The 12,836-nt window shown below is 40.6% G+C and overlaps 1 protein-coding gene across 1 annotated transcript; it reads left to right on the forward strand.

Moving 5' to 3' along the window:
• Positions 1-9,702: 9,702 nt before the first annotated feature.
• Positions 9,703-11,062, forward strand: LOC108149927. The gene is made up of 2 exons (XM_017277844.2): positions 9,703-9,729; positions 10,361-11,062. The coding sequence occupies exon 2, from the start codon at positions 10,361-10,363 to the stop codon at positions 11,060-11,062; it is 702 nt and encodes a 233-aa protein (XP_017133333.2). The 5' UTR covers positions 9,703-9,729.
• Positions 11,063-12,836: the final 1,774 nt, after the last annotated feature.

Here is a 12,836-nt window from a genome sequence, read left to right on the forward strand (position 1 = left end):
ATTACGCCGTTGCCCAAGTCCAAGGCTACTTCTGCTCGCGTAAGCGAATCGAAGCTTATTATAGCATCGAACGTGCTCAATGTGTCCAATAGAAAAAATGGGGCGCCTAACCCAAAAATGCGCATTATTCACTTGCTTTTGACGTCACTGGAGCTCAATAGAGCTCACAGTGAAGGGGGTCTCGACCGGCATTACATTTCTTAGCTCCTTTACGGGCTTAACGTAATTTTTTGCCGTCCCCGTATCGATGAGTATTTTTAGTGTTCTGCTGGCAAACTGTGTCTCTATGAACGGCAGTCGGAAGCGCTCCCTAAGTTCGGCAGTGTCAGTGTCAACTTAAGCCTCAGCTGCGTCGGAGTAACCTGCCTCATCCTGTTAAGGTTGGGCTATATTATTAAAGCTTTGGCGTCTTTGGCCCGATTGACGCTGAGACGAGTTCTGCCTTTTGTAATTGTTATTACTCCGTGGCTTCCCCCAGCATGTTTCCTGCCTGAATTTGGCCGTCGAGGGGTCTACCACCATAGGTTGAACTTTATTCTGGTCTACGGTTTCAGGATCCCTGCGCTTCGGCCATAGGTAGTCCTCATGATGCATGCCTTGGCCCTGCTTAGGGATGAAGTGTTGCGTCTATCGCCCTCATTAAAAGGGGACTTGTCTTCAATACTGTTCTCAGCCTCCCGCGCTAGCGCTCGTGCGGACGAAAGAGGTTTTGGGTTGTGCTGGCAGCACGAGTGATTTGAGTGGTCTTCTAAGCCATGCAATGAACGCATGAAGGGCGTTGTTATTTGAGTTACTTGATTACACTCTAAAAAATCGAAAACCAAATTTATTTGCATTTTTTATTCACATAAAACTGCTAGTCCAAGTGTACGCGACTTGAGTTACTTGACCAAAAAAATCAGAAATCGAAAACCGAGTCACTTTAAATATTTTAATAAAATTCATATTTCTGGACATAGGAAACTGTATGCACTTGAGGCACTTGTAGTTGTGTGTTTATTTATGTGTAGACCTTTAGCTATCGTTGGCGTTCAGCTACTTACATATTATTTTACTTCAGGGGTGGACTTCGAATATTAATATATTTAATATTGCTTCGGTTTCCAGAGAGCACATCCCACCTTCAACCTTCCGATTTCAGCAGATCTTTACAGCTGTTGCTGTATTCAAATTTATTCTAGTTCTTCGATGTATAGTACTGAATTGTTATTTTAAAATTAAACTTGATCAAAGACGGGCGTCTAATTAGTTAATGAATACGTCTTATATAATTGCTTTCTTTTCCTATGCTTTTGTTTGGCTGTCAGTTTTATAAAAGCAAAGTACACTAAAACTTACTACCTTTTTAAACAAAATGTAATAGCCATAATATTTCCTTGACTAACGATTCTTTAAGGTTAAAAATTAAAAGACCTCCAATGTGTTTTTAAAACTGTCTTTCAGCTTACCATTAGAATTAAAATATGAGTTAGTTAGAAAATATAGAAATAAAACTGAACACGATTCTCTGAAATCATTTGATATTATATGCAATTTTTGTTTGTTTTGCTTAAAAGTTTACAGTTGGAGAAAATCCCGTGTTTATTGATACAATATACAAATTTACTTTGCCTAAACAAATAATAAATTTCAATGACACGCTTTGAGGGCACGTAATCGATATTTAAAAACGTGATAAAATTTCAAACCAAATAAATTGTATTTGTTGTTTTCGTTTTATTTCCTGGTTGAACTTGCCAAAAAAGAAAGGAATTTTTTTCTGAAAATCATCATGACAGCTTAAGAGAGACTGCACAAGCACTGAACATATCTCACGAGTCAGTTCGTACCATGTTGACTAACCGTTTGAATCGCGCACAGTGGTGTTACCACCAACATAACAAAAAATATTTCCAAAATCAAATCAGCTCAGGCTTTATAATTAATCCAGTCCCGGTACTTTTTGGACTGAAGGTATTTATGACACGGGGCTGATGAACAAGGCATGGGTCAATAATTTAAAAGGCAGTTAAAGGAACGTGCATTTTGGACCGCTATGTCAGGAGTTCGTCAAAATAAGTGTTTTTCTTGATTTGTAAAGATGATTTGACCAATGACCTGGCATTACTTAACCGTGTAAAACCGTTCTTAATTGAAATAAGTTTAATTTTAATTTTGCGTTAATCTTAAAAATGGTAAGTTGCTGGATAATCTATTGAAAACTATTTTTAAATCCATGTCGCGACGAGAAGGATTTGTTGGATAACCAAAAAATACCGATATTGTTTTTTATCTTAGTGACATAATCTCCTTATTAGAATAATCGTTGAAAAGTGCTATTAATACCCGTTACTCGTTATTAATCAAGTATATTGAGTATATTGTTTTCGTTGAAAAGTTTGTAACAGGTAGAAGGAATCGTTTCCCACCATAAAAAGTATATAAATTCTTGATCAGGATCAATAGCCGAGTCGATCTAGCCATGTCCGTCGGTCTGTCCTTCTGTATGAACGTCGAGATCTCGGAAACTACAAAAGCTAAAGATTTGTCATGCAGATTCAAATTTTTTTCTACGCAGCGTCAGCTTATTTAAAAACGGAGCAACGCCCACTCTAACGCCCACAAATCGCAAAACACTTAACACGTCTGTCACGTTGCACTGTTTGTGTTTCGGTCTTATCTATCGGTAGCTAATATTTTAGAAATTATGTGGCTTTGAAGTCCTCTACTCCGCCTCTGCCGCCCCTATGGCGCTGCTCGTCCGCTGTACGTCCGTTGTACGTCCGCTGTTCGTCCGCTGCTTGCCGGTAATCACTGCAGTAGAGAGACAAAACTAAAGAACTGTAAGCGGAAGGTGGGAGTGCTGAATACACTTAGCTTCTGGTGTTGTCTATGTAGTTCGATAGATTGCGCCACCTAAACCTCGATTGTTTTCTAGGAGGAATACTAAGTTTAAAGTTTGTTGGTTGAGTAACGGGTATCTAACAGTCGGGAAACTCGACTATAGCGTCCCTCTTGTTTTAGTTTTATATTCAAAACTATCTTTTTAAAAAAGTTGTAAGTCTAGTTAAAATACAGATTTTGTGGTATATGTTGGTTCCGTAAAGTAGATATTCTATATAAAAAATGCAGAGAACGTGTTCCTTCTAATAGTCATATTTTAATTGAGCGTTGAATAATTAGGCCGAGTTGGCATGATTTTTTTTTCAATTGGAGAAAAAGTTGTAGTCTTAATACCCAAAAATATTTTAACGATATAAAAATACAACTAAATTTCCTTATGAATATTGCTAAACCAAAAAACACGTACAGAATTGTAGATTTTAAGAGGCGCTTTACAATCGGAGAAATTGTGTCAAATTTTGTTTACCCTTTCACGAGGGTTTTATAATTTAACTCAAAAAATTGATTGTTCCTATGTTTATGCTATAGTCCTCCGATCCGGCTCGATCTGACCTATATACTATCTCCAACAGGAAGACAACTTTTGGAAAAGTTTCATGCAGATAGCTTTAAAACTGATAGATTAGTTTACGTAGAAACGGACGGACGGGCGCACGGTCGAACAGACGGACATGACTTGATCGAATCTCCTAATGATGGTGTTCAAGAATATATAGATTATGTGATTTGTGTGCCGGCTGGCTATAATTTTGTGACGGGGTGAAGCCGGCTGTCTATACGACCGTGGCAGGGGGGTCGGACGACCGTGGTTGCCGCTGGTGGTCCTAGCCGCAATTGATGTAGAAGGAGGCGGTTGGCCTGTGACATCAACTGTAGAAATACGTTTATTAGGTTGAGAGGGTAGCTACACTCTTTCACCCGCTGTCCTTGAGACTCATTCGGGGTATAAAATTAATATGTCGATAACGGCGATCGCCGGAATTTCAGTTGAAGAGCTTTGGCTCTTTATTTATTGGAACACAAACGTGAACTAAACTTAAGTTGAAAAAGAGTAAAACGTATGGCCGGATGCTCGTGGCATTTTCGCTGACCAAGCACAAAATTTCTAAAGTCATACGATCGCTGGCCACCAATAGCAAAAAGGTTCAGCCCATAGCGGTGCACTTTGCTGGCTCAGAACTTGGACTCCATAAGGGTGGTAAAATATTACGGTGACCATACATGAGATATATTGGTATAGTATATATATATATGTATAAATGTAAAATGATATATAAAGATATGAAAATAGATTAATAAAATCTAAAATTGCCCTCCCTTGCTTACGCTGGGCGCTGGTTGTTAACTACTCCCCCTTTAAGTTTGTATCCGTTTTCGGTGATTACCAATTCGTCGATGGCCCTTTGCAACTTGAAAGAAGTTCGCTTCCGATTCCAGCGTTGTTGCAATAGAATCAAGCCGCACAATGAAGGGCTAACCGCGAGATCTCCTGGCCGACACGTCGTCTCTAAGCTCCTGCATAAGGCGCAGGTTGTGTTCGTTCATCCGCTGCAGTAGCGGATGGCTTAGTATATGGTCGTGCCTCTTGATATTGCGTAGGAATGAGACCGCGATCCCCGGACTCTTATTAACCGTGTTGTTGAGGTTTAGGTAGACAGAGTCATTTATGATCGCTTTCCTCTCGAAGGTGATGAGATGGGCCCCTTTTATGGTAATAGTGGGCCCGTCGTCAATGGTAAGCCTCGTCTTTTCTTTGTTGACGATTATTACTCCGTCATCCACGACTATAAGGGGTTCCAGGTTGCTAGGACGAGTGCGGCCGGCAGCCGCCCGCCTGCGTGCAATTGTCGTGGGTGGCCCTCTTTCAGAAAGTGGCCAAGTTGGTGGAGGTGCAATCGGAGAACGCTAGGAACCCGTCATCACATTCCGCTACTATGTTGTCCTCCAGTTGCAGTATGGTGTGGTACTGCGCGACCGGGAAGAGGAGGATATTCTTACAAATAAGCTTAACCTTAGGATACTGTACTACAATATGAGTAACAACGTTAGATTGAAAAATTTTAATTTTAGAAACATCCATAGGCCAATAGTTAGTACTGGGTTCTCAGTAAGCTGCTCGCCAAAAATAGCCTTTAGGTCGTTATGGTTGAATATAGTAGGATTTATTATGTTATTTTTAGCTAAGGTAATAGTGAGCATATAATTTTGGATTCCGGAGATTAGCATTCTATTTCTGGCGAGGTGTATTTCGAACAAATGACCTGAGTCAACAAGCCGGTGCTTTTTTTCCTTGAGGACCCTATTGACTGTGTCTGTGAGTAAGTTAATGTGTTTATGTGTTAATAACTGTGTTCTGTGTTAATAACAACCTCTCAATTGTTAGCCTCAATAAGCAATGCCTGATTGGTATTAATTTTACTAAGATCATCCACGTCGGGCGTACCCGCCACGTCCTTAAGGACTGAGCCCAACAAATCAAGGCTCCTGGCCATCCTGTAATTTATCTTGAGCTCATCCAAAATATTCTGGGCATGTTCGATGTCGACTTCCTGCAGCCTCCTCATGTGGGATTCTTGGAACAGTTCGAACATTCTGACCGTGGAGTCAATTGTGATAAAAAATTCGGACAAATTTGTCGAGTGCCTAAATAGGCCATACTGTTCCCATACTAAAACATTCCCGTCTACCACCGGGATGTATATCGCATGCGAGAAATCAGTGATCAGCAGTACGATGGATATTACGGCTAGACTGTGGAAATTAAGATAAGGCGAATGTGGCAGATAAAATGATAATCTGATGTTGTCCATATGGAGCACCCTCTCCCTAATGAGAACAGATGTTCCCAGATCTGCTTCCACACGCTCTTCCGAATAAAGCGGCGTCAACTTATTCCCCTAATCTCCTGTTGTTACGTAGGCGTACTTTTTCACCAACTTCAAAGACTCGGTTCTGTCTGGAAGGATTAATTCTGTCCAAGCTAGACCGTTGTGCTTTGCCAAGTTTTGCTTTAATTGCCAGTTTGATCTCGTCGCTGCTGGCGGGGATGATCTCCTATCTTTCTACTTGGTCATTGGAGCTGCTGTGTAGCGGTGGTGCTTTGACAACATCGATGCTGTATCGGTTTTAAAAGAGGCCTCTTTGTCGCAGAATATGGTTTTAATATCAGGGTAGAAATTTGGAGAATAGGAACTCGTACATCTATTATTAAACTAGAAACTAAGGGTTGTACGATAGCGTCTTTGGACAATTTGTCGATACAGGTTAAGAAGATTTTTTTGACAGTTGAAAAAATGACGATATGCAACATTTCTCCTATGTATGAAGGGGTTGGTGTGTTTCCTAATACCTGCTTCTTAGGACCTTGCAATTTGCTACAACTTCGCTAGTAGTTTTGACATGTTTGGGAAGTAATAATCCCGGAGGATTTCTTTTGCGTTCTCTTGTGCAGTCCAATGGACGCGAATGTGCTCTGTGGTAGTGATCTCAAGCTGTTCATTGGCATTGGTAATGTCGCTGACGACATTGGCCAAAACTTTGTTACCGGGAACTCCTGCCTCAAGGCATGTTGAATGCGAGCCAGGATAGGGAAATCACAGTGAATCGTGCTCACAACGTTGGCGTTGATAACCTCTTTAACGGATTCAACAATCTTTGTTATTAAAGTCTTTGTTGATAAACTCTCCGTAGCGGTTGGCTTGCCTCTTCCGAAATGATTTGGTTTCTAACGCAGTTTTGGGGTTCGTCAGTGGTTCCTATAATGTGTGCGAGAGCGAAAGCTCACTATGCACCGTGGCTGCATCGGACTGGGTCTCAGCCTCTAAGTTGTTCCGGGTGTGTAGAACACTTACCCATTGTGCTCATCAATAAAGGCTTTCCATCGCTTAATTTGTCGGATACGGCGTAGGTAAGAGTATTCATGGTAATTGGTCTTTTATTTTGAGACAATACTGCACCTATTCCACTCGCTGAGGCGTCGGTGGTTAAGTCAAACGGTAACTTAAAATCGGAGTATGTCAATATGACATCTTCTGATGCCAAGATATAACGAAGGTGGTCGAATGCGTTTCGCTGGGTTTCATCGATCGTGACAGTTACTTTTTTTGACATATTCTTGCTGACCATTCCGTTTTCCCCTTTGAGAATGGCGGTGAGAGGTCTAGCAATAGCGGCAAAGTTTTTTACAAAACTTTTTTAATAGCTTGCCAGGCCAAGGAAGGACCTGAGGCAAAACAGTTTTTTTGGTTTGGGGAACTCTTTTATTACCCTAGCCTTTTCTGGATCTGTTTTGGTTCCTCTTGTGACAATAAATCCTAAAAATTATAACGTCATCAACGTAGACGTAACATATTTTGCCACTTTCTTCCCGCAGCATATCAACGATGGCTCTTTGGAAAACACTACCTGAATTTTGTAGGTCGAAAGGCAGTCGGCAAAATTCGTACTTCCCTCCATTAACTGAGAACGAGGTTTTTATCGGTCTTTGTCAGCCAGTTATATTTGATGATACGCTGACTTCAAGTCTAGGGTAGTAAAGAATTTGACTTTCCCCAAGTTCGCTACAATCATCTGTATACTTGGCATGGGAACGCGATCGGCGACTGTTCACTCATTCAGCTTCCTGAAGTCGATTACCAATCGCTTCTTTCTGATGCCATCATCGTCAGTCCAAGTTGCACTGTTGTATGGTGATTACGACGGTCTAATTATAACATTATTCAGCAGTTCCTTGATTTATTTGTTAACATAGTCTGCTGCCTCCTCAATAGGATAGGGGTATAGTTTGGAGACGGGTAGACGGGTTCGTTACTCATAGTTCGAATAGCTGCGATGACCGATGGTACCACTATGTCATCGATTTTGGTGAAGTTGACGTTTTCATAGTCAAAGAGCTTATCGGTGGCGTTTGCGTATTTTATTACGCCGTTGCCTAAGTCCAAGGCTACTTCTGCTCGCGTAAGCGAATCGAAGCTTATTATAGCATCGAACGTGCTCAATGTGTCCAATAGAAAAAATGGGGCGTCTAACCCAAAAATGCGCATTATTCACTTGCTTTTGACGTCACTGGAGCTCAATAGAGCTCACAGTGAAGGGGGTCTCGACCGGCATTACATTTCTTAGCTCCTTTACGGGCTTAACGTAATTTTTTGCCGTCCCCGTATCGATGAGTATTTTTAGTGTTCTGCTGGCAAACTGTGTCTCTATGAACGGCAGTCGGAAGCGCTCCCTAAGTTCGGCAGTGTCAGTGTCAACTTAAGCCTCAGCTGCGTCGGAGTAACCTGCCTCATCCTGTTAAGGTTGGGCTATATTATTAACGCTTTGGCGTCTTTGGCCCGATTGACGCTGAGACGAGTTCTGCCTTTTGTAATTGTTATTACTCCGTGACTTCCCCCAGCATGTTTCCTGCCTGAATTTGGCCGTCGAGGGGTCTACCACCATAGGTTGAACTTTATTCTGGTCTACGGTTTCAGGATCCCTGCGCTTCGGCCATAGGTAGTCCTCATGAGGCTTGCCTTGGCCCTGCTTAGGGATGAAGTGTTGCGTCTATCGCCCTCATTAAAAGGGGACTTGTCTTCAATACTGTTCTCAGCCTCCCGCGCTAGCGCTCGTGCGGACGAAAGAGGTTTTGGGTTGTGCTGGCAGCACGAGTGATTTGAGTGGTCTTCTAAGCCATGCAATGAACGCATGAAGGGCGTTGTTATTTGAGTTACTTGATTACACTCTAAAAAATCGAAAACCAAATTTATTTGCATTTTTTATTCACATAAAACTGCTAGTCCAAGTGTACGCGACTTGAGTTACTTGACCAAAAAAATCAGAAATCGAAAACCGAGTCACTTTAAATATTTTAATAAAATTCATATTTCTTGGCAGGGGGGTCGCTAGACCGTGGTTGTCGCTAGTGTTCCTAGCCGCAATCGATATAGAAGGAGGCGGTTGGCCTGTGACATCAACTGTAGAAATATGTTGATAAGGTTGAGAGGGTAACCACCCTCTCTCAGCCGCTGGCCTTAAGACTCAGTCGGGGTATAAAATTAATAAGTCGATAATGGCGATCGCCGAAATTTCAGTTGAAGAGCTTTGGCTCGTTATTTATTGGAATATAAACGTGAACCAATAGCATAAAGGTACGGCCCATAGCGGTGCACTTCGCTGGCTCAGAACTTGGACACCATAAGGGTGGTACAATATTAGGGTGGCCATACGTGAGATATATTGGTATAACATACAAAGATTATTAAGTGATATATAAAAATTTAAAATGATATATATAGATAAAAAATGGATTAATAAAATCTAAAATTGCTCTTCCTAGCTTACGCTGGGAGCTGGTTGTTAACTTTTATAGTTCATAGGGTCGTAAATGTCTCTTCATTGCGATGAAAACTTCTGACTTAAATTGTAAGGGGTATAAAAAGACAGTACCTTTATTTAATTTTTATCTGCATTAAGGTCCCTTAAAGGTGCCACTCCAAGAATGGACAAAGCACTACCAACTGTAAATTATCAACTCTACAACATACTCAACTCCCACAAGCTTCATGTTCTAGTCCTTCCTATCTTTTTACCTTAAAAACCATATATCGAAGCCCAATTTTACAGACCTTTAGAACTAAGCCCATGCCTAGGACAAATACTCGAAAGAATGATTTGAAGTTGTTTACACATTAATAAGTAACTTAATTTTGTTTTACTTGTCCTTAAACAAAAAAAGAGCTATAGGCAGTCTTTTGAGGCGCTAAAAAAAAGTACTTCGACTGCTGCATGATTTCGGCCTGGGTCAATTTATAGTTGAATTATGATGTCAGCTATTCAAACATTGTCGTTTTGAGATACCTGGGAGCGGTTGCTTTTAGAACGCTGCCGTTCAGAAACTATATAAGACACGATCTTTGCTAGCTGATTTACTTTCGCTGAGCAAGAAGTTAAATGGCTACTTGGTTAAACATGTGGAGGGCTTTATTATTTATATTCTATTAAGAGTAGAGTAGAGTACAAGCTGGATGTAGATGGTGAATATAACAATGAATATAAACTATACTGTCTACAGCCAGATTAGTCTTAAGTCTTAAACTGTCCCACTTCCGATGTAGTCGATGCACCAAAACACTTATTTGCGACCTGGTACATGCGCCAATATATAACCACGGCCTATAGCAGACGGGTCAGGTCGCTGTGACGGGTCGTGTTTGTTTCTAAGTAGACCAATTCAAACATGCCTGGATTAGAAAAAGCCAGATATTAAAATGCTATTAGGGAAATTCCTGGGTGTAATTCTCTTTCCATTGCCTACCTGTGGTGAGGTCACAGGTCAGTCCTAGGTATCAAGACACTCAAAACACAAAATAAGAAGAATATTGTGTCTACCTGTCTCGTATAAAAAGGCCACGAAGGCATTGCTCTAGTATCAGTTGCCCAGCAACCAGCCTGGCCACAGGACTGTTACTTAACTCATTTTCTTAGATATCATACCAAGATGTCAACATACATCTGCACCGAGTTCCTAAGCCTGAACTTAAAGGACCTGCCGTCGATGTCCACCACCATCAACCTGAACGTAGCCCAATTTACACAGCGCGACCTGAATCTGTTCATCGACAGTCTGGAGTCCATATCACGTCTACAGAATAAGCGGCACGAGCTTTGTCAGCTGCGACAGGCGCAAAAACTTCATCAGATTCGAATGACAGACCTGGACGACGAGCGCTGCTCCAGTCCTACATTCAGTGCCGACGAGGCCTTTGATGAGCCGCTTTTATACCTAGAGGACAAAAGCATTTCTTATGCGGTTTCTGATGCCTTAAATGTCGAAAGCTTCAATATCCCTGGGCTGCCCGAGAACTACACCTGCGGCGACGAAGCCTATGACAGTAGCTCCTATTCACCACGCAGCAGCGTCACTTATTATAGCTGCGACGGCGTCTCCTGCCCGGATTCACTTTCCGCTGAATCGGGAGTCCACTTTTCCGTTTCGGCCCCACCCGTGCGTCCCCGCTCACAGGTGATAACGCGGCCCAAGCATCGCTCCACTCGATACCGCATTATCAGTATGGTGTTGAAGAGGGAGTACGTCAAGACCCCTAACTCTGAGCACGCAAAACAAAACGAGGAAGGCCAGAAGGATAATTCGAAGGAAAAGAGTTTTCTGGACAAAGCCCTGCGGTACCTTACCTTATAGTTTATGTCCGCTTTAATATTCGAAGCTTATAGGAATATTTGTATGACATATTTGTATTTCGAAAGCACAGCCAAACTAAGCTCCTTATACGCTACAGTCTCAGTTTATCCGATAGGTAAACCTATTAAAAAGTATGAATAAATCTTAACACCTCAACATACAATGTACCATTATAAACTCACAAAACTGACAAAAAGAAATACATTTTGAACAATGCCCAACAATTAAACGATTTTTTGCAGCTCAGTTTCTCCATTCAGCGAATTTCAGGAATTTAGAGTTTCAATCATTTAGGGAACACCCAAATTATGTATTCTGAATTTATTTACTTTTTTTCTAAGCTTCCATTTTTTCTTACTTACGAGGGCCTTAAAGGGACTTCTAGTCGTGTATGGAGTGAACGAAATAATGCCTCTCCAAATTCTGTGATTTAAGTGTTGGTTCGCTTAGAAATGGAAAATTGAAAAGTGATGAACAACTACTTTTTAGTGAAAATTGTTTTTGTCAAAATATAGATGTTATCTTGCGCCTCAGCTCGTTCTTTATCGGTTAACGCAATTCCAATAGCCTTAATACTGTATGTAAGTGACGGAACTAGATTCGTTTTGGTCTATGGAGCAATTCCCCGTGGGGTTACTTGGGCTTAGAAAACCTTAGATCCTTGAAAATGCCTAAAAGTTCCACTCGTCATCGCTGTCAAGCCTCACTACAAGAACGCAATTCAGTCGAGCCTCAGAATGAGTTTGCCTCGTGTGACGCATTTGACCGGGCCATTAACCACTCGGTTCGATTGAATGATTAGAAACTGGAAGCGCTGGATCAGTCGCTTACCCACAAGTTTGAGCAGAAGTTCACGCAGACGTGGTCGACTTTTGGGAGAACCATACTAGGCGATCGGCATTGGTCGGACTTGTATGGAGCCGCGGCCATAAACACCTCTAGATGTGCTATTGCTTCGAAACTTTCGTCAAAAATTAAAAAAAAATTTATAAATATATGTTTAAAAAATTGGACGGATCGTACCTCTATATCCTATAGCTTTAATCGAAACGATTGCCTCAGAGGTTGCGCTAAGATGAGAAAGCAGTCATAATTCAGTTCTTGTGATCATATAATTCTGCTATTTTTACTTTAAGTTATTTACAAACATTTGGACGTGGTTGGCCAATTCTACCACAAGCCCCGCTCTTACAAAAAGTTATAATAACAGAAAAATATTTTAAGAAATATAAAAAATGAATGAAATTACCAAAATCATGTAATTTTTAAATTGTTTCATTAAGCAAAGAAATTATTTCAAAAATGTTGATCATTTTCGCTTCACGATTTGCCAAAACAATGCAAGCTTCTTACAAATATATATATATCCCGCTCTCATTATGACACATACTTTGAATCTTAATTGGATTTGTACCGGTCTCGGAACACCATTTATTAATTATATAAATCGTTAATAAAAATACATCAAATAAAATAAGGAATCAAATACAATTTAAATTAAAAATTTGTTTAAAATGTGAACTCAAATGACAATCGCAAAACAACACAACAACAAGCTCGAAGACGAAGACAAAAACACCACAAAAAGCACAGTTACACAGACCACGTTGTTCTTTTCAAGGTTACGCAGCGGCTAGCAATATTTTAATTATTTAAAATTTTTTTATTAATATTTTAATGAAAGTTTGATCATTAACTTTAATTAACTTCACAACTAAATGTCTAAGTGAAATTTAAGATTTTTTTTGTTACATATTTGAAAAGGAAAAATTTT

The sequence above is a fragment of the Drosophila elegans genome, unplaced genomic scaffold (assembly GCF_018152505.1).
Source record: "Drosophila elegans isolate 14027-0461.03 unplaced genomic scaffold, ASM1815250v1 contig_377, whole genome shotgun sequence".
NCBI classification, from domain to species: domain Eukaryota; kingdom Metazoa; phylum Arthropoda; class Insecta; order Diptera; family Drosophilidae; genus Drosophila; species Drosophila elegans.